General features: G+C 39.4%; 1 protein-coding gene across 3 annotated transcripts in view; it reads left to right on the top strand.

The window, feature by feature from the left end:
* myo1ea (myosin IEa) overlaps positions 1-27215 on the top strand; it is a 45197-nt gene extending 17982 nt beyond the window's left edge. Inside the window, exons 5-29 of one of the 3 annotated variants that reach the window (XM_027137000.2) lie at positions 2099-2186; positions 3205-3294; positions 4153-4284; positions 4624-4758; positions 5009-5141; positions 6531-6727; positions 6832-6912; positions 7381-7467; positions 7611-7694; positions 8098-8265; positions 9375-9460; positions 10638-10719; positions 11363-11469; positions 12902-13000; positions 14755-14899; positions 18242-18356; positions 18872-19041; positions 19332-19477; positions 21187-21333; positions 21430-21587; positions 22559-22639; positions 22964-23165; positions 23471-23500; positions 25245-25414; positions 26088-27215. In XM_027137000.2, coding sequence (XP_026992801.2) covers positions 2099-2186; positions 3205-3294; positions 4153-4284; positions 4624-4758; positions 5009-5141; positions 6531-6727; positions 6832-6912; positions 7381-7467; positions 7611-7694; positions 8098-8265; positions 9375-9460; positions 10638-10719; positions 11363-11469; positions 12902-13000; positions 14755-14899; positions 18242-18356; positions 18872-19041; positions 19332-19477; positions 21187-21333; positions 21430-21587; positions 22559-22639; positions 22964-23165; positions 23471-23500; positions 25245-25414; positions 26088-26164 — 3010 coding nt within the window. In that variant the 3' untranslated portion in view covers positions 26165-27215. Of the gene's footprint in view, positions 1-2098; positions 2187-3204; positions 3295-4152; positions 4285-4623; positions 4759-5008; positions 5142-6530; positions 6728-6831; positions 6913-7380; positions 7468-7610; positions 7695-8097; positions 8266-9374; positions 9461-10637; positions 10720-11362; positions 11470-12901; positions 13001-14754; positions 14900-18241; positions 18357-18871; positions 19042-19331; positions 19478-21186; positions 21334-21429; positions 21588-22558; positions 22640-22963; positions 23166-23467; positions 23501-25244; positions 25415-26087 lie in introns of all 3 variants that reach the window. The other 2 variants (XM_027136999.2, XM_027137001.2) reach the window with 2 other exon arrangements.
* Positions 27216-27512: the final 297 nt, after the last annotated feature.

Raw genomic sequence — 27512 nt, 5'->3', positions numbered from 1 at the left:
GCCTATAAATCTATGTAGAAAAATGTCTTTAGCTGTGTAATTACAATATACAATGGGGAACTCCCAAAGAACAGGATTAAAAATAGCTAGGAGATTGTAGCTCCAGCCTTGGTGTGGAATAAGAGAAGGCTAGAGAAGTGCCAATATCTGTATTACTCATTTCCCTCATAGTGGAAAGCCAACATCATTGATGCTGATGTGGAGTCGCTGAGACCTACATTATAAACATATACAATCCACTTTATTAGGAACATTCATGCAATTATCTAATCAGCCAATCATGTGGCAACCAGGCGACATTTTTTTCCAAGCATTAGCTATCTAGTTTCATTGAGTCTGTGCCCACTATAGACTCTGATTTTGTTCTTGGCAGACAGGGGTGGATCCAGATGTGGTCTTCTGCTGTTGTAGTCCAACTGCTTCAATATTCAATGTGTTATACTTTCTGAGATGCTTTTCTGCTCACCACGATTGTGAGCAGTTGTTTACATTATGTCTATCTGAGTTCCTTTTGAGCTTGGACTGCTGTGCGCTGGATGTTTTTTTATTTTTCACTTTGTCTACTCTGTAAAATGCTGTGCATGAGAATAGCAGTTCCTGAAATTTTCAAACCTTCCCATTTTGCAATATGCCATGTAGTGATGCTGATTTGAGCATTAAGCTCTTGGCTGCTGCCACAAGATGATTGGATAATTTCATGAATTATATATGTAGGTGTCCCTAATAAAGCGGACAGTGGATGTGAATTAACATATATGTGTGTGTGTTTGGGGTGGTTGGTGAAAAGTGGTGTGCATGAACGCTTTAACTGCAAGACACAGTAGAAGACTTCTCAGAATGAAAAGAATAAGGTGTATAGAGTTACAGATGTGTAACATCATGGGTCTTGGAGTGATTCCTTTGGCCTTCTCTAATAACTCATAGCTGCTTCGGCTCTAAAAAGTATTCTAAATAGGATTAATAATTAGATATATAAAATCACACCTAAGGGCTGTGCCAAACTCGGAGCAGGAGTCAAAGCCAGTGTGACTGAAACATATCTTAGTTTATAATGGTGCATTTATGAAACTAGGCTATTTATGACATATGGAAATGGGAAAGTCGGGTTATAGCAATTGTTCTGTTAAGTTCTGCAAGCTTTGTGATTAAGGCTACAATAACTTCACAGGTTTATAGCCTCATACAGTAACCGAAGTCAAGAATACATCAGTACAATGATTAACAGTCTACACACTGATATACACGTCTGATGGTGCATTCAAATAGAACCCCCAACCCTTGAGGTGCAAGGCACACGTGTTAAACCTCTAAACCACCTAACATGCAACTATCAAGAATTTTATTCATACAACCTAGTGGCACAGTGGCAGTAAGATAGCACTAGTGAGAACATATGAGAAACTTCCCAAAGGTCGGTTGGTCAATTACTAAAGAGAAATGATGCATGTTCACATCGGCCACTAACCAAACTTCCATGGAATCTGACGTATGTGAAACCTCTGCATTGCCTAATAACTACTGAACTCATCGCTGTTAGGAAACTCTGATTATTCCGACTTTTAGTTCACGTCATTTATATAGTTAGCACATATGAACACTTAGTAAGCATACTGAACACCATCACATTTCTATTAAACAGACAGTAATCAAAGGGTGCTCTTATAAATAAATAACATATTTTTATTTCTTTTAGTATTTATTTTATTAGTTCTGTTCATTTCTGTAAAGGCATTTATGTCCACTGTCTATACATTATCAAGTTCAGTATTAAACCAGACATCCTGTTGCTGTAAGGCTGCTAGGATTCACACTGCACTACTGTGCCATCCATAGGCTTTAAAGAGTACCTTAAATTACTGGTTCAGTTTTTTGTCAGAGTTTATTGACCTCAAAGTTTCATAGTTCAGTGTGTTCCCTGTTCTTGTGCCTGCATCCCTAAAATAGTGCATCCAAGTGTTTATATGTGGAACAGCGGTCAGCTCTGCTTATGGATGCTGATATTGTACTTAGCTTTCAGTGTTTTTTGATGACGCACCACTCTGTGGGCATGTTGTGTGTGAGAAACTGCAGTTTTGACTGCTCTTTCTTTGTCTCGCAGTGGTGAGAGTGGTGCTGGGAAGACAGTTGCAGCCAAATACATTATGGGCTACATCTCAAGAGTGTCAGGAGGAGGATCTCGTGTACAGGTGAGTCCAACATCTTTGTCTCTACTCACAGCGAAAAACCTTTATTTAATCTGTAGCCATCTTCCTCTTTTTGAATATTTTCCCCATTTCATAAATTCTGCTCAACTGGACTGTTGATATGGTATTTAACTCACCATTAAAATGTCTGTTATGGCCTTGTGTAAGTTTAGCTGTCCTAAGCAATGTACTGAGTTAACAGTGTAAAGTGTTTTATTTCTTTCTGCTCAATGTGCTTTTGCCTTTGTGCATTTTTTCATCACTTCATATGACACAGTGTGTCATGGTTGCATGGTTTCCTCCCTTTTCTGTTTTTCTTAGTGATACAGTACACGCTGATAATTATGGTGTGAGTCTCTCTCTCTCTCTCTCTCTCTCTCTCTCCCTCTCTCTCTCTGTCTCTCTCTGATTTACAATTAATGGATTATAGTACTTTACACATCACCAAAAAAGAAATATTTGTGTTATCCAAGCAAAGCTTTCTAATACACTCTTTTATATATAATTTTTCTTAACACTAATTGATGTCTCTGTCCAATGCAAATAATTTGTGCCTCCAATGCATAGAAAAAAATCCACTAATTGATTAAACTAGCCATATTTTGACCCATTGGATATACTGCAGGATGCTTGTTAGTTTTTTTTTTTCACAAATGACAGCAGTTGAGTTTACAGCTCCCAAGAAATGCTACCATACAACGTCTGTGAATAATAAAAAATGTGTTTCCTGATCTTGCTGATTTAAAATGCATGTGCTCCTGATCTGCAGATGGTTTGGATAAGATACAACTTGGAGAGCGTGCATGTGTGTGTGTGTGTGTGTGTGTGTGAGTGTGTGTGTGTGTGTGTGTGTGTGTGTGTGTGTGTGTGTGTGTGTGTGTGTGTGTGTGTGTGTGTGTGTGTGTGTGAACCCCATAACATGCAGATTGTGTTGCAGGCATATGGTTGTCAAAGTACCTTATCATCATCATCATCACTGCCACCATCATCATCATCATTGCTACTCTCTTTTTCTCCACAGCATGTCAAAGACATCATTCTGCAGTCCAACCCTCTCCTGGAAGCCTTTGGAAATGCCAAGACACTGAGGAACAACAACTCGAGCCGATTCGTAAGCACTCTACCTTCTGCCATGGCTTTATGGATAAAAGAGAGTGCTCCTGAAGTCATGTGGTTTACCGAATATAAGCTGAGAAGCTTCCAGGGCTTTATGGGGACTAAAGAAAACAGAAGGAAGTTCCAATCAAAATAGAAAGAGGGAGAAAAAGAGAAAGAGCAAGGGAGTCTTATTATTATGCTCTCCTGTCTTTTACTGTTTGCATTATGAGTGTGAATCAGGGCCAGGTGAAGTCAAGGGCTAGAAACAGTAAAGAGAAGAGCGTAGGATGGATCCAGGTTAGGCATGAAGACGCCAGGCTGATATATGAGCATGGATATACGTTACCATGTATAGGGGAGAATTACGTCCAGCTATTGTGAACTCATTAGACCTCAATCACGCTATTTCTCTGCTCCTTTTAGGAGTATGTGTTGGCTGTTTCAGACTTGTTTGAATTGGAATAGAAGCAAAGAGCAAAATGACTGTAATAATAGCTTGAGTCAAAGCCTGTAAGATTCATCCCAGACGCTCTAACTTTAAACTGTATTTCAAGCGCTTAGCAAAGTTTATATTCAAAATAATCTTTAAATAAAATCATTATTCAATTTCAAGCCATTTCTGATGTAAATATAATTTTTAATTCCAATCCAGTAGATATTGGATGTGACACGTTTAGATAAGACGAGGAACAGTTGCGTCAAGAAAGCTGTTAGAGGAAGAATAGCGTTTCACTGTGTGCAGGAGCCTCAATGCTCTGTCTGACTGCGGCTTTATTCTTTAGGTCTTGAGTGTACAAGACAATGGGCTGCAGGTGTGTGAGAGGACATGTGTGTTTAAACACTGTTTAACACTGCACATTTTTTCTGACAGGGCAAATACTTCGAGATTCAGTTCAGCTCCGGCGGTGAACCAGATGGCGGGAAAATCTCCAACTTCCTGTTGGAAAAATCTCGCGTGGTCACACGGAACCCTGGAGAAAGAAGCTTTCATATCTTCTACCAGGTGAGAACCAGACTTTTGGGATTGCCTTTCAACTCTCTTCGAGCAAGACAGTGAAGGAATTTAGGAGAAGGAAAGACTCGGTTCTATTCTGTTTATTGCATGATCTCTCTGAGAAACAAGCCTGTCTGGCTTTGCTGAAATGGAGCATCCACACATCTGTACAGCCACTTATTCTCGGATTAGCAGGGATACATTTAGGCCAGACTGACCTTGCAGTGTGCTCTGTGATAAAAGCACAATGTAGTTTATTTGTAATATAAAATTAGTATTGCAATGTATTACAGTAATGCCAGATTAAGTCCTGAATAAATGTCCTGAATGCTCAATTTTGTGACGTAGTTGATCGAAGGGGCCACAGCGGATCAGAAAAGCACTCTGGGAATCACCAACCTGGATTACTACTCTTACCTCAACCAGTCAGGATCCTACAAAGTGGATGACATCAATGACAAAAGTGACTTTCAGGAAACTCTGGTGAGTGGAACTTTACTGGATTAGACAGATAAGAGAATGTTTAAACGTATGTTATGGGAAATCGGTTAGTTAGAGCCACACTCTTGCTTTTTAGACCTTTTATTCTTTCTTGCAAGTGTTTGGTTTCTACTTCAGAGCAGACACCTGTTTTTATTTACTACCAAAGCCACAGCAGGAGTAATTAGAGGACATGGGCTGGGAAATGGCTGTGTTAATGTAAGCTCTTATTTCTCTTTCCACTTTTTTCTAGCACGCTATGAATGTAATTGGTATCTCAGGCCAGAACCACGCTATGGTTCTGCAGATTGTAGCTGGAATTCTTCACCTGGGGAACATCAACTTTAAAGAGTCTGGAAACTACGCCGCTGTGGAGAGCGAGGAGTGTGAGTAGACACTTATCTTATCTTTCTGGATATGTGAAGCCATACTTCTTTGGTGTTTTTTTTGGGCTCTCTCCACTTGGTGTCCTTGGTTGCTCTTTGGAGGGTCACAAGAAACATATTTTCGTTATGTTTCTGTTTTCTTTTCTTTCTTTTTTTTAATTTGGTTAGATTTTCCCCTCTATCTTCCTGTGCTGAGTGTTTGTTGTGTTTGAAGGAGTATGGAGCCAGTCAGGCTCAGCCATGCTGAATTAACCCAGAAAATGAAGCTTGCCTCAGGGTTCAGGGGTCTGGTTGAATTACATCATACACTAAAATTACACCAAGAAAATCAGAACTTCCTGTTTCACCAGCTCACTCTTCCAGTTTTCCCTGTCCCCACCCTGTACTCATCGGTTTGTTTTGTCCCTCCCTCCACCCTTTTAATCCATCTTGCTCTCCTTTCACGTGAGGCATAATGATTTTCGCACAAAGCTCCACTGTGCTGTGAGCAGAAGCGAGTATCGCTGCCTAATCTGCATGTTACTTGTTCACCATAAATCCATTTCCTGCCTGCTGCCAATGGTTTTTACATATGTAGGAGAGTTGTAAAAACTCATGATGGACAAGTGGCATAGCAGCATGTGTTAATAACAGATTTACACCTCAGTATGTGTGTAGAGATTCTGACTTTTTGTTAAGTTCACAGTTTTTTGTCAATCAGTGATTTTTTTCAATGGCAGGTTTTTTTTATGAGTTCTTTATATCTAGCTTTGAGTAAAGCTAAATTGAAACACTGTACATGTTAATGTTGTTTACTTACTTCAATCAAATACAAATTTGACTCACTTTATCGTTTTGTTCTGATTGCGGCATAAACGGTTTCATTCAATACCAAGCTACAGATCATGAAATGTTTAACTCCAAGATCATAGTGAGATTAAAGTATGTAGATGAATGACACACTCAATCAGTCCCAGAGTTTTCCCCAATGCAGTGCTCACTTGTGCGTTTTGACCACCACCTCATTTCCACTGAAGTACCTAGTACCCAGAGTGAGTCTGTCTATTGGTAGCTGATAGTTAAAGCTTTCATTCTTGATGGGAAATTGATTTAGCAACTAGGCTAGGAGACCAGATGAGGAGGCAGGTTTGAAGCATTGACTCGTTCCTTACCCGTGCCTCAGTATTCTCGCTTAGCTTTTGATGTGGTTTAATAAAAACACTGACCGGTGAGTCATCTGTTTAATTCTGCGTTCCACTTTGTTCTCTAGAGAATTGTGATATTCCCGTAAAAGGACTTTGTGTATAAGATCATAAAATCAGGCATCAGATTTTTTTTGTCTTCTGTTTTTTTCCTCCTTGGAGAAACAGATTTTTTTTCCTCCTCACTATGTCATTTTCCTCTGCTTAGTCTTGGCATTTCCTGCTTTCCTGCTGGGCATCAACCAGGAGCGGCTAAAAGAGAAACTCACCAGTCGTAAGATGGACGGCAGATGGGGAGGTAAATCAGAGTCGATAGATGTGACCCTGAACGTGGAGCAGGCGTGTTTCACACGTGATGCGCTCTCCAAAGCTATGCATGCTCGTGTCTTTGACTACCTGGTAGAGGTATGTGCATTGGTCCCGTATTCTTCATATTACTCCACTGATCTCATGGTCTTCTTATCACTCTAATGATTAACTGATTTTTACATTGTCATTCTTTTTTCCAGTCAATCAATAAAGCCATTGTAAAGGACCAGCAGGAGGAGAATATTGGGGTTTTAGATATCTACGGATTTGAGATTTTCCAGGTATAATGTTACTAATAATGTCTTTCCTGTGATATGTGATATTCAGGTAGAATTTTAAAGAACATGTTTTATTTTAAAATGTCAATTTTCCAAATGCTAATTTAATGATGATATAAATCTGATGAGTCGTGCTGCCAGGGTTATGATGGAGAGGTACTTTTTATTTGCCTGGATTACTTCTGGATAAATTCAGGCTTTTTCTTTCTGACAGATAACCTTAATAATCTGTCTTCCCTGCTTGGATTACAAATAAAGAAATTGATTTTAAACCTTATGTAAATCACACTATATCCGTAAATGACTTTTTAATTGCCAGAGTTTTATAGTAAGAGTTCCTTGTGTTTTTGGCGAACCTGTAACGTAATAAATAAACACATTTGAGAGGGGAAGACACTTTTTTTAATCTAAGGAAAATAATTGAGCTTCATTGGCTTCATTTTTTGTTTTACTTGTTTTCTGTATTTTTAGAAAAATGGATTCGAACAGTTCTGCATCAACTTTGTGAATGAGAAACTGCAGCAGATCTTCATCGAACTTACACTAAAAGCAGAGCAGGTCTGTGTTTTAGATTTGCTTCATCATGGCATGCTGGATTATGAATTCTCTGATGTTTTAAACTGAGACTTTTTAATACAAAAAGTCTCAGTATATATTGTCTTCCCTCTCTTTTTGACTTTACCCCTCTCTCCTTTTTTTAGGAGGAGTATGTACAGGAAGGAATCCGATGGACTCCCATCGAATACTTCAACAACAAGATTGTCTGTGACCTCATTGAGAGTAAAGTAAGTGCCAGAAGGCTGAATTTGGGTTTATTAGGCTGCTTTCCACAGACAGCATATGTGCCCTGTCCTTTTATCAGTTTTTTTTTTACATACCCAATAAAACTCAACAGTTTGCCAAATTGAGGTATCTCCAGTGGCACAAGCTTCCCTTCTTTTCCCATGGCTCTTAGATACCCTGTGATACGTTAATGTGCCTTTCGATTTGAATTGTTTGGAGCACAGAAATATCTCTCACCGACATTATAGATGAAGACAAATTGCAGCAATATCACAGCAGAGGATGACCTCAAGAAGAAGGTCCTGTCACCGAGTGCAAGATGTTTTAGGGAGCTAGACCTTTTATATTCACAGGTTATGTGGCAGTGGATCATGTTTTCTTTTCATTTTTTGTTGTCATTCCTAGAATCCTCCAGGCATCATGTGCATCTTGGATGACGTATGTGCTACGATGCATGCAAAGGGAGAAGGAGCTGACCAGACGATGCTGCAGAAACTGCGTATGCAGATCAACAACCATGAGCACTTCAACAGCTGGAATCAAGGCTTTATAATCCACCACTATGCTGGGAAGGTCAGAGCACTGATATCTGTCTGTCTATACACTGCCAGTTAAATGTTCATAAACACCTTCGATATGATCTAAATATCTCATAAATCTTATTATATTTTTATTTTACTCTGAAAATCATAATTGTGTGTTTTGTTTTGTTTTGTTTTTTAATAAATTGTTGCCTCTTCAGCTCACAGCACATTTTACTGACACCTTAACTAGTCATTAATATTCAATACACATGACTCTCAAATATATCAATACTATATTTGGGTTTCTAAAGAAATATCAAACTTAAGACCAGCAGAAAGGTTCTTTACATGTTTTGATGATTCATTATGTACCGTATACTCTACTCTACTCTACGGTATACTCTAAGGTCAATCAGTTTCCTCACAGCAGTTATTTTCCGTACTGCCTTCAGAGTAACGATATCTGCCTTTAAATGTGCCAGATTCTAAGATGATTAACACATGTAGATATAAATATCAGGAAATGGAAGCTATAATTCTGACCTATGGTCCTCTATTCTACTTTTGACCTCAAACTCAAACGTCTTTAATGTAGAGGGGGGAAAAAACAAATCAGAAAAGGCTTGGTTTTGCCCTCCCATAAGTCACCCATAAACACTTTTAGTCTGATTTGTCTGATTACATTGATGGACCTACATTCCACAGATAACACAAGTTCTTTTTAAAAGACTCCCTAAATAAAATCTCCCTAACTAGAACAACTCCCTAACCGAAAGTCTTGTAATTGCATCATGTATGCATGTGTGTGGCTCTGTGTTACTGCTTATAACAGTTTATGTCAGCATGCAAAACAGACATGACAAAATAGCAACTGGAAGATTAGTGACAAATAATTCTTGAGTTTCGTTGTGTTTTTGGTCCTTAAGGCACTTTAGAATTGTTTTCAAGTATAATATTTAACGAAATATATAATATAATATATCCCTATCATGTGATTATATGATTGTTGCACTTGCTCAGGACATTTTTTATCACCTGTATTTGCTGTAGCAGGATTCATAGCTGGGTTAAGTTTAAAATCTCTGACATACATTTTAAGTATCATTCAAATGAATGTTGCACAATTTTGGACGTGAATATCTGTGTGTGTGTCTTCAGGTGTCCTACGATGCTGATGGCTTCTGTGAGCGTAACAGAGATGTCCTGTTTACTGACCTCATTGAGCTCATGCAGAGCAGTGAAATGTGAGTCATCTCATTCTCATATATGCAAAACATGCTCCTAACCTGCAGGAACAAATGGGTTAGTGCTGTTTTGTGTGTGTTTGTATGTGAGTGTGTGTGCGCGCGCATGTGTGTGTGTCCTCGTGTTTGTGTGCATGTGTGTGTGTGTGTGTGTGTGTGTGCGCGCATGTGTGTGCGTGTGTTTGTTTGTGTGTGTGTGCCTGCATGTATATGTTTGTTTGTGTGTGTGTGTGTGTGTGTGTGTGTGTGTGTGTGTGTTATTATAGCAGTAAGGTTTCCGCATGGACAGAGAGAGAACAGAGTCTTTGCACTTTTCTAGCACAAGAACAGAGGAAGTTGCTTTTTATAAACTTAATGAAATACTGTTTATAGATAATACTGAGGTGATAACAGGATAACAGGAACTATATTGTCTCATGGACAATCCAAAACATTAAATTCAGCTAAACACAGTTAAAAGCCGTACTTTTTGCAATCATTAACAAATTGCTGTGGTGTAAGAAGAAGAAAACACTGTTTTAAGGAGACCTTTGCCTTATGACCGGCCACATCACACAACCGCATTGCTGATCATTTCCTTATAACAGTATGTTGTGTTTTATTCCTGATGTTACCATGTCTTGATTTGACTACATTCGAGCTTCATTTTGATTTTTAACCACTTCTTTACTGTAAATCCTTAACATAACCTTACTTTTAACCAAAATCCTTCCATAGAAAGGTAACCTCTGAGACATATTGAACTGCTCTCAGAGGCTGAAAGAGATCACACACCCAGAATTTCAGGAATGCTTGCAAGCATGTGCTACATTCTGACTGAAGCTGAGCTGTCGGTCATGGGTCATGGCATACGAGACATCCAAATTATTCATGTGACATAAATGAATGCTTCAGTACTATATAAACTGCTCCAAATTTCAGCACATATTGTCCCTAATGTTCCAAAACAATGTGCACTGTGGTGCTGCAGAACTTCAGTGACCCAAGTCAAAAATGCTCCAGTCTTCCCAAGTGTCTGCTCCTTTTCCCTAGTGCTCTCTCTTTCTCACTCTCTCTCTCTATCTCTCTCTCTCTCTCTCTCTCTCTCTCTCTCTCTCTCTCTCTCTCTCTCTCTTTCTCGCTAATGCTCCACTTCCATAATTATTCATGTCTGCCTTGGTTTGTTCTTCCTCAACAGAGGTTTTATTCGGGCCCTGTTCCCAGAAAACCTCAATGCAGAGAAGAAAGGTCGCCCCACCACGGCAGGCAGTAAAATCAAGGTACGTTGAACCGTAAGGTAGTGGTGTGTGTGTGTGTGTGTGTGTGTGTGTGTGTGTGTGTGTGTGTGTGTGTGTGTGTGTTAGAGAGAGATTTATTTAAAAGAATATCCAACCTTTACCTTTGGCAACCTCAAGTCTAGTGTATGTGTGATTACTAGAGAAAATAAGTTTGACACATTTCTCGGTATTGAGGAAAAAATAGAAAGTCATTTTATTACAAACTCACACTCGACACTAAGAGCAGATGTTGAATTCTTTTAACAAATGTCTAAAACATGTGACACTACAGTATACCATTTACATTTCTGGCATTTAACAGACAGCCTTATCCAGAGTGACTTACATTTTTTATTTCAATTTGTACAACTGTTGGTTAAGGGCCTTGTTCAGGGGCCCAGCAGTGGCAGCTTGGTAGACTTGGGATTTGAACTCATGACCTTCCAATCAGTAGTCTAATGCCTTAACCACTAGTCTGCCACATACCATGAACCCAGCACTTACACCGTCATGTGTATTTGTAGTGTGTCGATGCAGCAACACTGATAATTCAACAAACATTTTAAAGTCATGTAGAAATCTCTGACATGAACAGCTAAAAGAAAAACTCACTCTCCTCTGTCTATCTTTCTTTTTTCTTGCCCAGAAACAAGCCAATGATCTGGTGAGCACACTCGTGAAGTGCACACCACACTACATACGCTGTATCAAACCCAACGAGACCAAGAAGCCCAGAGACTGGGAGGAGAGCAGGTACACACACATCCATATAAACACACACTTTAGCCATCATTGAAAACTCTTCACAGAGAGGACTAGCATTTTCATATTATGTTTATGGTGACTCAGCTGCGGTCATAAGCTCAAGACATAAAGTAGTATTTAGAAGTAATATTTGCTTAATGTGTTTTTGGCCTCTCAGACATATAAAACCTCTTAGGTCAGTAATTTCAACAGAACTGTTTGTGTTGACAAAGCCAAGACACGTGTATGTGTGTGTGTGTGTGTGTGTGTGTGTGTGTGTGTGTGTGTGTGTGTGTGTGTGTGTGTGTGTGTGTGTGTGTGTGTGTGTGTGTGAGAGAGAGAGAGAGAGAGAGAGAGAGAGAGAGAGAGTGTGTGTGCGCATACATTTTCTCATTTATTGACAAATATATATATAAAATAAAATAAAATACATTTATATATAAATATACATAAATACTTGCTTAATGTGTTTTTGGCCTCTCAGTCATATAAAATCTCTTAGGTCAGTAATTTCTACAGAACCGTTTGTGTTGACAAAGCCAAGACACGTGTTTGTGTGTGTGTGTGTGTGTGTGTGAGAGAGAGAGAGAGAGAGAGAGAGAGAGAGAGAGAGAGAGAGTGTGGGTCCAGTTTTCTTTCTCCCAAGATTTTCAGCTTTACAATGTGGACAGCTGTGATTATTTATTCTCCTCATGCTTGTTGTTCTGTCGGGTGGCTTTTGGTGCCGGTTGAACTGTCACAGGTGCAGCTGTATCAGCAGTATTGTTCAGAACCTTCCTGTTGTGAACACAGGCTCTTGGTTGATTAGCACTGTGCTTCTGAATGTGTGATTAAATCCAGTTTCAGAGAATACGTGAAACCTAGAGGACTACACCACTTCCATACAGTGTTTTGTACATTTCAAATCAAATTTGTGCTTCAAATCAGTGCCCATAATAACCAATGTGTCGTAAAAACACCAGCTGCAATTGTATATCCATTCAGCAGCGGTGGTCTTGTGAAATGATTTTCCTGTCTCTGGTCTGGTTTTCTGCACTGTGAGCTGAGAAAAATGTTAAAGGTTCAGAAAGTGGTCTGGATTTTAAGCTTCGTGTAGTTGTTCCATTGTCTAGTCTACAAAACATTTACTGAATATTCTTCTGAAACTATTGTGTTAATAGTGAATGTCCAAATTAAATTTAGTACATACACACACACACACACACACACACGTGTGCCCTGCGATGGGTTGGCACTCCGTCCAGGGTGTATCCTGCCTTGATGCCCGATGACGCCTAAGATAGGCACAGCCTCCCCGTGACCCGAGTAGTTCGGAAAATGAATGAATGAATGAACACACACACACACACACACACACACACACACACACACACACACACACACACACAGATGAGTATAACAGTCTCTGCTTTTTTCTTTGTTTCATTTTTTTTTACCTCAGAGTGAAGCATCAGGTGGAGTATCTTGGGTTAAAGGAAAATATCAGAGTGAGACGTGCCGGCTACGCTTACAGAAGAGTCTTCCGCAAGTTCCTGAACAGGTAACAAAAAATATCAACACTAAACCTCACTGACCGACTCGGAGCACAGCAATACACAGACTTGAAAATGATCAAGTGTTGTGTTTTGGCTTGAGATCAGAACGTCTGAGGGAGCAACGGAAAGGAGTGTGAACGTGAGAGAGGAGAAAATGAGAACAATTTAACAATGTCTGAGGGAGTAGCAGTGGAAAGTGGAAGAACGTTTCGCGCTTAAGGCATGAGGTTCATAAATGAAAAAAGAAACAGAGCGACAAAAAAGAGCTGCTTATTTTACACCAGGCAAAAAATTATTTATTTCTTCAATCAGAGGCTTCATGTCTGTTATTGTTCGCTCACTCTCCAGCTTAGATGATAAGATGGTGTTTAGTTGACATAAATACAGCTGTGAGAGACTGAGAGCCTGTGACTAGCGAAGTTAAGTTTCTGAGGCAGTTTAGGCCCATAATGTACTGCTTATGCTATGTAATGGCAGATTATAGTGAGGGCAGTAAAATCGGTGCAGTACTACACAAAGGTACATTTGTTTCTAAGCTAACATAAGCTATATATTGTTAAAAGAAATAATTATGAATGGATTGTCTGAGAGGTTGTTTAAGATTGTTTTAAAACCTATTCAAAGTAATATATGTTTTGTGTTTCCTTGATCCGATACGCTAATATAGAATGACTCACATAAACAAAGAAATTGTATAATCTGTATTTTTCGGACGTATGTAGGCTGAAGTACACATGCTTTATACATGTACTTAAATATAGTGTCTGTATACGAACAGGCAAGTTTTTGATTTCAGGTTAATGTTACTAAAGAAGTGTGGTTCTGTTATTGTCTGATGGAATCTTTTGGATCCTACTGCTGTTTGCTTTCTCCAGACATGCACATCCACACCCACTGACACACACACACACACACACACACACACACACACACACACACACACACACACACACACACACACAAACATTCACCGTCACATGCATGTATGCACACACACGCACACACACACCATCCAACACACACAAACATTCACCGTCACATGCATGTATGCACACACACACACACACACACACACACACACACACACACACACACACACACACACATACACACACACACACAGACGGTTCTCTTTTTATTGGTTCCCTGCTTTGTGTAGTCAGCTATAGGCACCAGGGGCATTTACGTATATACATAGTCTTGAAAGGCTGATTTGTTTTCAGCCTGTTAGCCTTGTCACGCCAAAAGTCTTCATTGAATTCGAACCAGTTTCCATTGCTGTGCCCTGCAGTTAAATTACCATTCTGAGTAAAGCCATACTCTTATACATACCCTGTATAATTGGATAATGGGACGACTTTCCTTGTGTGGGGCTCAATTCTAGCACATTTGAAATGAAACAATGATTCTGTGTTTAAAAAATGTCAGCTTTAATTCAGATGTATTAACATTTACACGGGGTAAGGCTTTTCAGTCTCAGTGTCCATATTTCTAGGAGCGTTTGAAGCCTGTTAGCCTGCCATATTACTACATGCTACATCTTTTCAGTTCATACTGGCAATAATAAGCTAGTTCAATGTCATTGTTTTATTTTAAATAGCAAAAAATAATTTATTTCCCTATTACAGACTGTGCTCTTTTTTGTGCATTTAATCATAAGGATGGTCAGCAGAGACTTGAAACATTACCAGTCATGTTGGTTGTGTGGTCTCAATATACCCAAGCAAACACAATTCTCCTCTCCTTTCACCATTTTTAGGTATGCCATCTTGACCAAGGAGTCATGGCCGACGTGGCGTGGAGATGAGAAGCAGGGAGTGCAGCATCTCCTGCGTTCTGTCAACATGGACCAGGACCAGTACCAGCTTGGGCGCACAAAGCTGTTTATCAAAGCACCTGAATCGGTATGATTTCCAGTTTGGTCGAGAGGAGATAACAAAAAAAAAAGCTAACGGATCTCAATCAGTCAAGACATATTACATGTTCTTACTTTGTGTGTTTTGTGAGCTATGAGAATTACACACTTCCCTAAAACCTTGTTTGGTTCAGTACCTTAAATAGATGTGGTTTCTGACATATGATATATTGCTATTTATATCATATTATGCTGCACCAGCATCAGATACAGTTAGGAGGATCCAAGGTCATTCATTCATCTAGATTAAGGTCTTTATGCTGGTCAGGGTCACGTTGGATCAGGAGTCACAATGCCGGAACCATAGCCAGTATGACAAAAGACATGTTTTAAGAGGTGGGATAAAACCCGGGAACACAGAGGAAAGCAACACGGGTGGAGTGAGAACATGCTCAATTCTCAACAGATAGTAACCTGAGCTCAGGGTCAAAGAAAGGATCCTAGAATTGCTGAGCTAATGAATAAAGTTTGAAAACAAACATGTTTTCAGATGAGTGTGTAATAATTCAGGTATTTGGTTTATACAATATTTCAACTTTATAGTTAAACATATGTTGGCTGATCCAACATATTACATCTGGCGTAATTGTGTAAATTTCATTTGGACCAACCGTTCCTTTAAAAATACATATATTATTTGTTTATTGCTTGTATGAAGCAACCTACAACCTTCTTTAGATTCAGTCAGATAAAGTAGCTATGTGGAAAGACCCTTTCTCTGAGGTTTAACAGACAGAAAAACAGAGCAGGAAGTGAGAACTACATCAGCAGCATTGAGTCAACATCACTGAGGGACGTCCACACAAGTGTGTGCCTGTAGAGAAGGAACCTCTTGTTAGGACAAAACCAGGGTTTCAGTTCACAGCATGTTCTATATGAAAGCTTTGCCTGTGACTTTTGTGTGAGGTCACTGTTGACATTTGCACACACTTGTTCACAAGCACACTCACACATTCTCACACACGCTCTGAATCGGGCCTTGTTAATGAGTCTCAATGCAGGGGATTATCCAAAGGTGTGTGCATGTCCTGCTTATGTACATTCACAGTAAAAGTGTGTGTTTAAATGTCAGTAGTCAGCTCATAGACAAAGTCACAAGGAGTTCATAGAAAAAAATGTGTGTGTGTGTGTGTGTGTGTGTGTGTGTGTGTGTGTGTGTGTGTGTGTGTGTGTGTGTGTGTGTGTAATGAATGCTTATACAACTGAAATATTAAGTGGGAGGGTCGTAGTCTTAACCACTCAGGTTCAAAAAAACAAAACTCCCTCTCAGATAAGGGCTGACACACTAATTAGTTCATGAATAGTGGTGAATTTGTCAGCTGGCAAAATTTCACCCAGCTGTGTGTGTCTGAGAGACACCCAGCAGACCTGAATGAACTCTGTGATCTCTCAGAGTGCTGATGGATGACACATTCAAATCAAATTAAATCATATCAAATTTTCACATACACATACATACAGAGTACGATATGCAGTGAAATGCTTTTTACGTCTGTCCGGTATTGTGTTTCTACTCAGAGCAGCTCATGATTTTTACATTTGTTTATTGTTTTGTGAAAAGATTTTTTTTATTTTATGCCTGCCTTGAGGGATCTCCTGCATACTCACAGTTCAGTCCTTGAGTGTGTGTGTGTGTTTGTGTGTGTGTGTGTGTGTGTGTGTGTGTGTGTGTGTGTGTGTGTGTGTGTGTGTGTGTGTGTGTGTGTAGTCCAAGCTGAGGCAACAATAAGTGAGTTTAGTCTGGAGTTGCTGAGCATACAAAGAACAGAGTGAAGCACAAATTAAGCAAAAATCTCATTCTTACCAAGGGAAGGATGGATAAAAGGAACAGAGGACTAATAAAACTGCGTAGAGTCAGCGAGATATATTAGTGAGATATTGTAGTGCTTCGTCCAGGGAGTAAATGCCAGACGAGACACCTGGAGCTGTTTTAAAAGTGAAACCTGTCCTCAGCTCACTAATAAAGCTCCTCCTGTATGGACCGACCTTTCCAAAGGTTTATTATTATCTCTTTAATGGACGGTCAGAAATGCTCACATAACTCTTTACATATTCCTACGATTCTCAACATGTCTGGAAGACTTGTGCACTGTAAAGTGTGAACTTCTTTCTATATTTAATGTCTCTGTAGTTGATCTGTTGGAGCTGGTGTGTCATCAGTAAAACCTTTAACTGTACAGGGTTGAGGTTTCCTGAAGATGTAGTAATGGATTAGTAATGTATTTACGTATTTTCCCCTTAACCACAGTGTAAAGGGTCAGACATCTGTGGTGCTCAATGTTTGTTTCCTTGTGGCGTAACATAACTAACAAGGCATGGAAAATTCTGTTCAGATGGGATGAGATTTCCATATTTATATCTGATAAGTAATGTTGTTGGAGGATGTTTTTGGGAATGCTGATTCATTCACATGGGATAAGAAATCTCTGTAGAAATGAACAAGAAGGGAGTGTCTTCATGCTGTACACAAAAATTCCATACGTACCACACACACCTCATTTTAATACAAAAGGATTGCTTTGATTTGTATTGTAGTCTCTTGTCGTAAGGTAACAAGGTCACATGATCTTAACATCTTTATACTGTAGGCTTTATCTGTAGTATGAACTCAAAACTTACCTAAACCACTAGAGGCACTGTCTCCCTGACAAATCTGTTTATATATTGTCAGTATTCCATTGTTTCCTGTTTTAAACTTAGTTTCAGTTTGTTTACTGTAGGAGACGTTTTCTGAAAAAAAAAAGCTCCAAACCTCTTTTGCTACACAATGTAATAGAACCTTTACCATCACGTTAGGATACGTATTATCTGGGGTTTATTTTCCTGTTCATCATTTTTATAGAAGGTAAATATGGCGTTGTTTTTCCAGGTGCACACAAATATGATTGCCATGACAGATTCAGACAAGATTAAAATCTCAGAGATAAAAACCAGTAATAATTACATTACCACACCTTCACATCTAAAACTCATCCAGTCACAACAGTCTTAAAGTCTCACTCAAATCCTTTTGGGTAAATATATGCCTAAAACTGTATTTAGCTGTTAAGTCATACTGACATAATTCTTTGCCAAACCATTATCTTAAGTTTTAATAAATATAATTTACATTAACAAATGATGTGTTTTGAAGTTACATTATAACCGTCCTGTTATTTTTTTCTGACTAATTATGTCAACCTTTGCTGTCAGTTTATATGGTGTGATATGAGGCTCAGGGTGGCATATTGTATGGCATGGCTTGTATTTTCCCTGGCTATAGTTTCTAGGTGTGTATTAGCTGCTGGTATGCACAGATAATTAAGCTAATGCCAGTACACTTTCTCCACAGCTCTTCCTCCTGGAGGAAACTAGGGATCGCAAGTTTGATGGCTATGCCAGGGCTATCCAGCGTGCCTGGCGCAAGTACCTCGCCCGCAAGAGATATGTGCAGATGAGAGAGGAAGGTGAGCGCCACTGACTATCCGATCCATACAGGATCATACACATACACACACATATTCACGTATAGTCGCTGGAGCACGCTTAGAGAACTAAAGAAGGAAATGAAAATCATCTCTGAGTACTAAGACCAATATATAACTATTTGTGGATGAATTGAGGTTTCAGTGGGTTTCATTGTTAAAGTATCGAGTACAGAGTTTGACCTCATTTCCTCATTTGCTCAGGCTGAATGAGACAGAAACAGCATAAAATGCATTAACAATAGGATTATAAATTGCAACTTGGAATATTTTTGGCTAATAATACAACACGATGAGTCAACACGATTTAATAATGCATTATTATTGTTATTATTATTATTATTATTATTATTCCCCTTTTCAAACAAAAGGAGCTTCACATCCACGTCTCAGACATAGTCATATATACGTACTTTAGCACTAACACCCAAAGCACCAGTCACACACATCATTGTGGATCATTTTTACCTAAAGGCTTGATGTATTTTTATCCTCAGCCTCTGACCTGCTGCTGAACAAGAAGGAGAGAAGGAGGCACAGCATAAACAGGAACTTTGTCGGAGATTACATCGGCATGGATGACCGGCCTGAGCTCAGGCAGTTCCTGGCCAAAAGGGAGAAGATTGACTTTGCAGACAAAGTCACTAAATACGACAGACGCTTTAAGGTGTGCTATACAAACCTGGTGTCCTTTTATACAAAGTGTATACATTTCATCTTACAAATAAACAAATCCAGTTTTTATTATTAGATATTAGTTTTGCTCATGTAAACAAATCGGTTGTTACAGTGAGGCTGTAAATGTGAATGTGCTGATTACTGTGAGTCAGGTCAAGGTTAGCCAGATCTGATAGTGGTTATGATCTTTGGTTGAGCAGGGACTGAAACCGAAACACAACTTTTTTTAAGAAATGATCATGAATTGTAAAGTTTTTGTTGTTGTTTTCATTTTGGCAGGCCATTAAGAGAGACATTATCCTCACACCAAAGTGTTTGTATCTGATTGGGAGAGAGAAAGTGAAGCAAGGTCCAGAGAAGGGCCTCATCAAAGAGGTTCTCAAGCGTAAAATCGAAGTGGACAAAATCCTGGCTGTTTCGCTTAGGTAAGACATGAAGCAGACCTGAATGTGTGTATGTGTGTGTGTGTGTGTGTGTGTGTGTGTGTGTGTGTGTGTGTGAGAGAGAGAGAGAGAGAGAGAGAGAGAGAGAGAGAGAGAGAGAGAGAGAGAGAACTAGTTAATCATCTAACACCACTAAGTCAACATTTGGAGAATGTGTCAACAAACCTTGAACACTAAGTAAAGCTTAGATAAGATACAAGGGGAAGAGAAAAGACACACCTGAGACCCAATAATACACAATATTTATCAGTGCTAACATTAACCCCAGTACTTCCACACTCAGTTAAGAGCTTGCGATCTCCTGTATAGCCGCATTAATACTTCTGGTCTGTGTCTACTCAAACCCAATGTGGGGGTCTGAGCACCTTAAACGTCAGTGAGACTAAACTGTGTAGCAGTCACGTAACCCTTCACACTGAAGAACTAGTGACACCTGATACACATCCTGAGCTTTCCTCTGTAAGCCACAGGCAGCCTTTAGGCATAAAAAGTACAAGTGTCTTTGTTTAGTGTGAAGTCTTAGAGACAACTGTGAAAAAGACTGTGGTTTCTCAAATGTTGTCAGCATGTGTGTAAACCTTATCAGATTAAAGTCACGTGTCAAGCACCTTTCTCTAAGATCACACCCTGAGTTAAACATTGTACTTCAGTGCAGCTCAGTGCTATAAAGTGACTGAATGGACCTCTGTTTCTGGTTGGGGGGTCGGGGAGATGTGATATGAGTGGTGGGTTGTGGGTAATGTAATCCAGCTGCTCCTTAGAAGGGAGAACAGACCTTGTAAAAAGCTCATTAGAAAAGACTTAAGTTTATTGGGGTGAAACAGGCGATCGCTGCATGAGCCTCCATCATGGTATCTCTGTTTGACCCTAAAGGGCCTGCTGTTTTGCGTACTTTAGAATTGAGCTGTTTGGAGACTGAAGTAAGAACACCGGAAACATGCTCCTGTTGGCCAGTTTATTCGTACAGATCATTGTATGGAAATTATGTGGGTTTGGATGCATGTGTGTACGGTTATACAGAAAAGGAACAAGAGGAATATAAAAAAGGGAACTGAGTTTAAACCATGGCTGGGATTGTAGAATAGTTCGCTATAGTTCAGGAACAGGAAGACAATATTGCTAAAAATATATTTTAATTTACACACTATAAAGGAGGATATTTAATGTTGTCCAAAAAGGAACAATGCTACAAAAAAGACAAACAGATTCTATAGAAAAAATATCAACTACCCTTATTCCAGTCTTTATCTGTCGGTTTTGAAGAACTTATGCCCATTGTAGCTTCAGATTTTGCGTGTTCTGACGTACTTTTCTGCTCTATGCCGTTGTGAAGATTGGTTATTTGAGTTCCTGGTGTCTTTCTGCCAGCTCTAACCAGTCTGGCGGTTATATTCTGACCTCTCACATCAACAAAGCCTTTGCACCTGCAGAACAGATGCTAACTGGATTGTTTTTGGCTATGTACACAATTCTGTGTAAAAGCCAAATACTAACTCACTCAGATTACATTTTGTTCTCCATTCTGATGTATAAAGGGAACAGTAACTTGTGTCTGCAGGATTTTATGCATTGTTCTGCTTTTACTTGATTGCCTGATAAATGCAAAAATGAGCAAGTGTTTTGTAATAAAGTGGATAGTAATCCTGTCTTTTCCTCTCTTATATATGTCTCTTCTCCTCTCTGTTTTGCAGCACGTTGCAGGACGACTTTATTATCCTTCACGAACAGGAGTATGACAGCTTGCTAGAGTGTGTCTTTAAGACCGAGTTTATCAGCTTGCTGTCACGCAGATATGAGGAAAAAACCCAGAGAAAGCTTCCTCTCAAATTTGCCAACACGTAAGTCCACATAGCGCATGTTCAAGTAGAATATCCAGTGAACAGTTGCTTTGTCTCAGAAAGAAGTGTGTTTAAAAGTTTGGTTCTGATGTTAAGGTTGGAGATGAAGCTGAAGAAGGAGAGCTGGGGGCCATGGAGCAATGGAGGTTCTCGGCAGGTGCAGTTCATGCAGGGTCAGGGAGATGTAGCCACGCTGAAACCCTCCAACAAAATGCTGCAGGTCAGCATTGGACCAGGACTTCCTAAGAACTCGCGTGAGTATCACAGCATCCACACAATGCTTCTTGAGACTTCTTATTCCCACACATTTCCTTCTGCACTTTCATTGCTATTAAGAGCAGCTGCTGTCCTGGGGATAATTGGAAGCTGGTGTAAAATCCTACTGAGACACAAGGTGCAGTGTACAGATGTTCTAGCCTAAGTAGTTTGTAGTAACCAATAAATATGGAGTGGTGTGATGTTACTACCTGGAAGATTATTTTTAGTAGAATGTCACATCCTGAAGTGTTATCTTTCTTTCACCACAGCAATTTTCCAGTGTTTCTTTAACTTAATTTATTCGGTAATGAACACTTTTTTATTAGTTTTTTACTTCCTTTTGATCATGTGGAACATTTGCAAAACTCTGCAGTCTCTCAACTATAAACTGTCGGCCAATTACCAGCTTCTTGACGTTGATAAAACAAAAATTGCAGCTTGTTACAGAGAAACTACTAAACGCAGCTTACCCCATATTAAAAATGTTATTCTCCAGCTTTACTTCTGAGGGTTACAAAGCACTGACACTGCAGACCGCTCCCACATATAAACATCTCGTTACAGAAAGCCTGTAACAATCGGAATCACATTATGTGAAGCTTAAATTCACTCTCTAATATGATTCAAGCAATCAACGGTGATTTGGTTTAAAATTAAATTTAAAAATGTTGCAGAAGACAAACATATCTGCGATGGCTGAATACATTTGGTCTGGAGGGGAAAAGAGTGTTGCAATTTGAAAACCTCCTCAAACACTGGAAACCGGAACACTAAAACACCTCTTTACTGGTTAGGTTTATAGGATTCTGTATGTATTAGCTGCTTTAGAAGTGTCGTGGACGTAGCTAGAATGGGAGTATGATGCTTGGTAACCTATAAAACACCTGCTGGCATCTCCAATGTCGAGTTATTGTGTACATTATCGAAATAAAGTATGCAGTGTGTAACTGAATATATTGTTTTCCAGGACCCAATAAGAAAGGCCCCACTGCAAACATACTGAGAACACACCAGCATATCCCAACACGGGTTGCTCCTGGCCCACCAGGTAATGCACAAACTAACACACACACGCACACAAACACACAGACAGTATTTTTATAGTCGAAATCAAACAAAAAATTGCTCCTTAAATTACATTTGTATTCATTTATAGGTTTCAGTTTTATATGAAAATATGAGCAGCAATTTCCAAAACCAAACCTCAGTATTCAGAAAAATCAGTATTAAGAGACCGAGTAGTGAAACTTTGACATTCTTGACTGTGACGAGATCACTTCAAACTATGAAAACGAACACTGTACTGTTTTATATATTACATAACCATTCGCTAGTACAAAAATACGCGATTCATTTTCTATTTTAATTCTAGCCGCTCATCAGAATGGTGGGCTGAAACATTCCAATCACAATGCCAGTCAGAGAAACATGCAGCATCAGAGGCCAGCATCAGGTAATCAGTCCCGCCCTTTCCTGCCCGTCACTGCCAGTCAGCTGAAGGACAGAAGCAGCAGGCCAACAGCCCAGCAGCCAAACCTGGACTGTCTGAAAGTGCCTGATCAGGGAGCTGCTGGGTAAGTGTACACACACACACACACACACACACACACATACACACGCACATGCACACACAACCACACACAAACACACACACGCATACACACACACATTTTGACAAATACATTTACGCAAATACATGTTGTTCTTAGAAACAGACATCAGTAACATGGGAAGTTTTCTTAAAAAGTTTGCACACATCACTAAACAAATTAGGAACCCATAAATGTTTATATTAGATAACGTGTTCTTATAGCAGCACATCAGACAGACAACATGACACAGTGTGTAACACAGCTGATGTATCTCTTTGCTATAGCAGAAACCAGCGGGCGGCTACAAATGGAGGAATGTGAGTCTGTGTCTGTGTGTGTGTGTGTGTGTGTGTGTGTGTGTGTGTGTGTGTGTGTGTGTGTGTGTGTGTGTGTGTCATCAGTGGTAGTACTGGTTGTGGTTTCAATCTGCTTTATTGTAGTATGAGGTTTGACACAGATGCAATTCCAAATCAGTTCTAAAGCCTTGTTAGCACAGAAAGTTCCTTTCCACATTATATCTCTGTGGGATTTACATCAAAGTACAGGAAAGGTGTTAACAATACCGAATGTGTTGACAGATCATCTGTTTCCTAATGAAAAGGAAAGGAACTATTTGCTGTAGTTAAATACTTATCTAATCAAATTTCCCCTCTGTTCCAGAAGTAGTCCATCAGCTGAGACACAATTATTTTGCTTATTTAATTTCGCACAGGAACTACAAGTTTCATGTAGCTCCAAGGAAAGGAAATCTGTCTCGAACATAATCTTTTCGCCAAATGTTCACCCACACATAAACCACCTCAAGCTACAAAAAAACCTCTCCATGTAGCTGAACTCTACACTAACAATAAATAGACAGTATAGAGTTTTATATCAATCTGCCTGCTTAGTCCCTGAGTTTCACCATATCTTCTTTTTTTACAAAATAGACTGTTTATTTGAAATTATTATGTAGATTAACATTGTGTGTATGTTTACACACAATGTTAGCCTCTTAGTGCCACTGCTTAAGTAAAGAAGCATGGCCTGGATATATACAGTATTATTTGTTAACTAGATTGAGGGAAGTTTGACACTTGAATCACTTTGAACCACGCCGAACAATTGCCTTTTGGAAAGTGAGATTTCAAAGCTTACGCTGGTTTGGAATTGAATCATCCTCTGTTCTTGGCTTTGCTCTTATCTTACTGAACCTCTCCTGGGTCCTCTGTACATCACACAAACAGCTCAAGGCCCCAGGAGAGATGTTGGACTCAGGCTGTTCTCCCAATGACAGGAGCTCAGTGTTGTTTCACCAATGACTGAAATGTTTTAAGAGTTACGATTCTCTTATCTCTGCTTTGTAGAAATGGGGCTTGGAAAAAATATGATCTGTTGAAAGAATACTGCTGTGTTTTTATCCTAATCTCTTTCAGCCACATCTGTAGAATGTGTGATTAACCGCGGATAATCGATTAGTCATGTTTCCCTGTACTGAGACACTGTTTACACAACTATGGTTACTGTAAAAGTCTTAGAATGAGACATGGACCGTCTTACCAAAGCAGCTTTATCTATTTACGGCAAAATAAATTAATCACACATATGCTACACATGTGGTTGGAGTATTCCTTTGAGTTCACTACGTGGGTGTTGATATTTGTCCTGTACAGTCTATTTTACATCACTTTAATACTTCACTATAATACTTCAATCACCGATCAGATTTTGCATTTCAAATATATTCAAATTTTGTATTTCAAATATATTTAAATCCCATTACTAATGTAACTTGTCCTTCAAATGCAGTAGTTTTGAGAAATGTTTGTATCTCATGCCACCTTGTGGCAAACATGGCATCATCAGCCTGAAAGTCATTGGGTTGAAACCGAAGCAAATCACAATCAAAACCACACAATGCTTTAGTTTTGCGGCTGAAAGTAAAGTTAACTTCACCCTTCAGTTAACTTCACTTTGCTCTCTTAAAGCATGCTCACAGCAGCTTCTGTAATGTCTCGGGGGAGTCTCAAGCCCTGTTTGATGCTGATGTGAGTCTGATTATTGTGTGATGTTGTGTTCCAGAGCTCACAGGCAGTCAGCTAACAGGCCTCCCCCAGGAGGTGGACGGCCCAAACCTGCTCCTAAACCCAAGCCTCAGGTGCCTCAGTGTAAAGCTCTGTACGCCTACGACGCTCAGGACACAGACGAGCTCAGCTTCAATGCGGACGACATCATCGAAATCATCATGGAAGGTGAACAAGCTGAGCAATTACTGCAGCGATCTCAGGCACAAAACACACAGTCACTTAATTAGTTGAGCAGAGATAACCTGTGTGCAATAAAACCAAACACAATTTCCTCGAAAGATCTCATGATGAACTATCATAGCAACTATCAGAGCTGGGTTTATAAAAATATCCCAGACTTTGACCATCCTGTACAGCACAGGTTAAGGTCCCTGGTCCAGACCAGGAGTAAGTACTATCTTATGCATTTTTTGGTTTTCCTGCTCTAACACCCTGTTCATCACTGGAGGCACTGTTCAATAACAAATTGAGTGTTTTAGACCAGGGAAACCAATTAAATGTGTAGGATAGCATGTACTGCATCTCTAGGATGACAAAGAGCACCATTAAAGCCAATATGTATAACATGGAAAGAATGTCTCACACACGCAATTCTGGCTAGATGATCCTGTCCATTTAAAGACAGTGACCGGTTAAGGAGGCTGTTAGTCAGAGACGCAAGGAAAGAAATGCTGTGTTGTCTTTTTAAATGTTTCATCTACTGAAAAGATTGCTCAGTGATCAAACATATAGATGCTACACATAAACAAATAGTAATAGACTGTTGTACAAAAAGACATACATTTTGCAAGGCAAGACACTAACTGACCACGTTTTCCCTTGTGTCTTTTCTCCTCAGACGCCTCAGGCTGGTGGACGGGGAGGCTGAGGGGTAAACAAGGCCTTTTCCCCAACAACTACGTCAACAAGCTCTAACTCCATCTACTGTAGCCGAGCAGCCAGTCGGAGTATCACACGTACCTCAAAGACTTCTAATGCATTGGAAATGGACAATTGAGGAAAAAAAAGGGTGAAGACAGTGATGTGGAGCTCTTGTATCTGTGTGCTGTAGTCTTAACACAGTGAGGTTTACAGTCCTTCAGTCTTATAAAGCATAAGGACTCTGGCCAGGACACTTCCCTCCAGGGACAAGAGTTACACAGTCCCTGTGAGCACTGATCAAAACTATTTATTGTATTTATAGCTTTTGTCATTTTATTTTCCTTCCTTCGGTTCAGCCATTAGTGATATTTAAAGTCATTCGAAGACACAAAGTGACCGTTGTACGTGGGACCTGAAATCATTTTCTCTGTTGAAATGGAAGGATTTTCTTGTGTAAATGAAGGTGCATTACTGTAGACTATCGTGGTTTCTGAATTCTTTATAGCTCTACGTTCAAATTTAAGGTTTATATAGGGAAAATGTTTTGCTGCTAATGCCTGGTAGATTTTAATTATTCCATCTCGAAAATGTACGTTGAACTGAAAATTTTGAAGAATTAGTCTTTAGAAGTCAATGAAGCCCCAAGCCACAAAGCGCACGTGTTACAGCGTAACACACTTGTGGTTACAAAGCACTTTATCGGTATGACGTACTGGCCGCTCATGCTGCTGCCAGCCTCCCCAGGATGTATATATATACAGTATATCTATATATGAAGGTTTGCCAAAGATGCACCATATTCTGAAGGGAATTGTTTTGAAAGCAATTTGTTTACATAAAAAACACAGGCATTTTGCATTGATGTATCTAGAATATTTTGTACAAAAATGTTAATAGGATTGAATGTTTGGGACTCCCAGCATTCCCACGTTGGCTTTTTGTCTATTTATGCACAATACCGGCTGTTTGAAGTGTCGTTTAGATGGAAAATGGACCAAAGTTCACCTCTTAACACAAATGAACTGTAAGCATTAAATGATTTAATACATACCTACTAATGACAACTCCGATGACAAAATACATTTATTTTTCATTTCATAACAAATGCTTCTTGTATCATTAGAGTGAATTCTTTACACATCAGTGTCGCAGCTTTAATTTCCATCAATTTTCATATTTGTGCAATATCTGATATTTGGTACCTACTTGGTGTTCCAGTTGAAATGGGATGTTGCTCATACATGTTTGCCATCAGAAGGGTCAGCTGTGTATCCCCCAATACAGAGAAACTTACACCTTTAACTCCATTTTGTTGGATCAGGGATTTGAATTCACAACCTTCTGATCAGTATTCAAAACCCCTTAACCACTAAGCTACTACATTCCTACAGTTATGCCACCT

This window comes from Tachysurus fulvidraco, chromosome 1 (assembly GCF_022655615.1).
Source record: "Tachysurus fulvidraco isolate hzauxx_2018 chromosome 1, HZAU_PFXX_2.0, whole genome shotgun sequence".
NCBI classification, from domain to species: Eukaryota; Metazoa; Chordata; class Actinopteri; order Siluriformes; family Bagridae; genus Tachysurus; species Tachysurus fulvidraco.
Note: the sequence above shows the minus strand (reverse complement) of the source record. Positions and strands in the feature narration are given on the sequence as shown.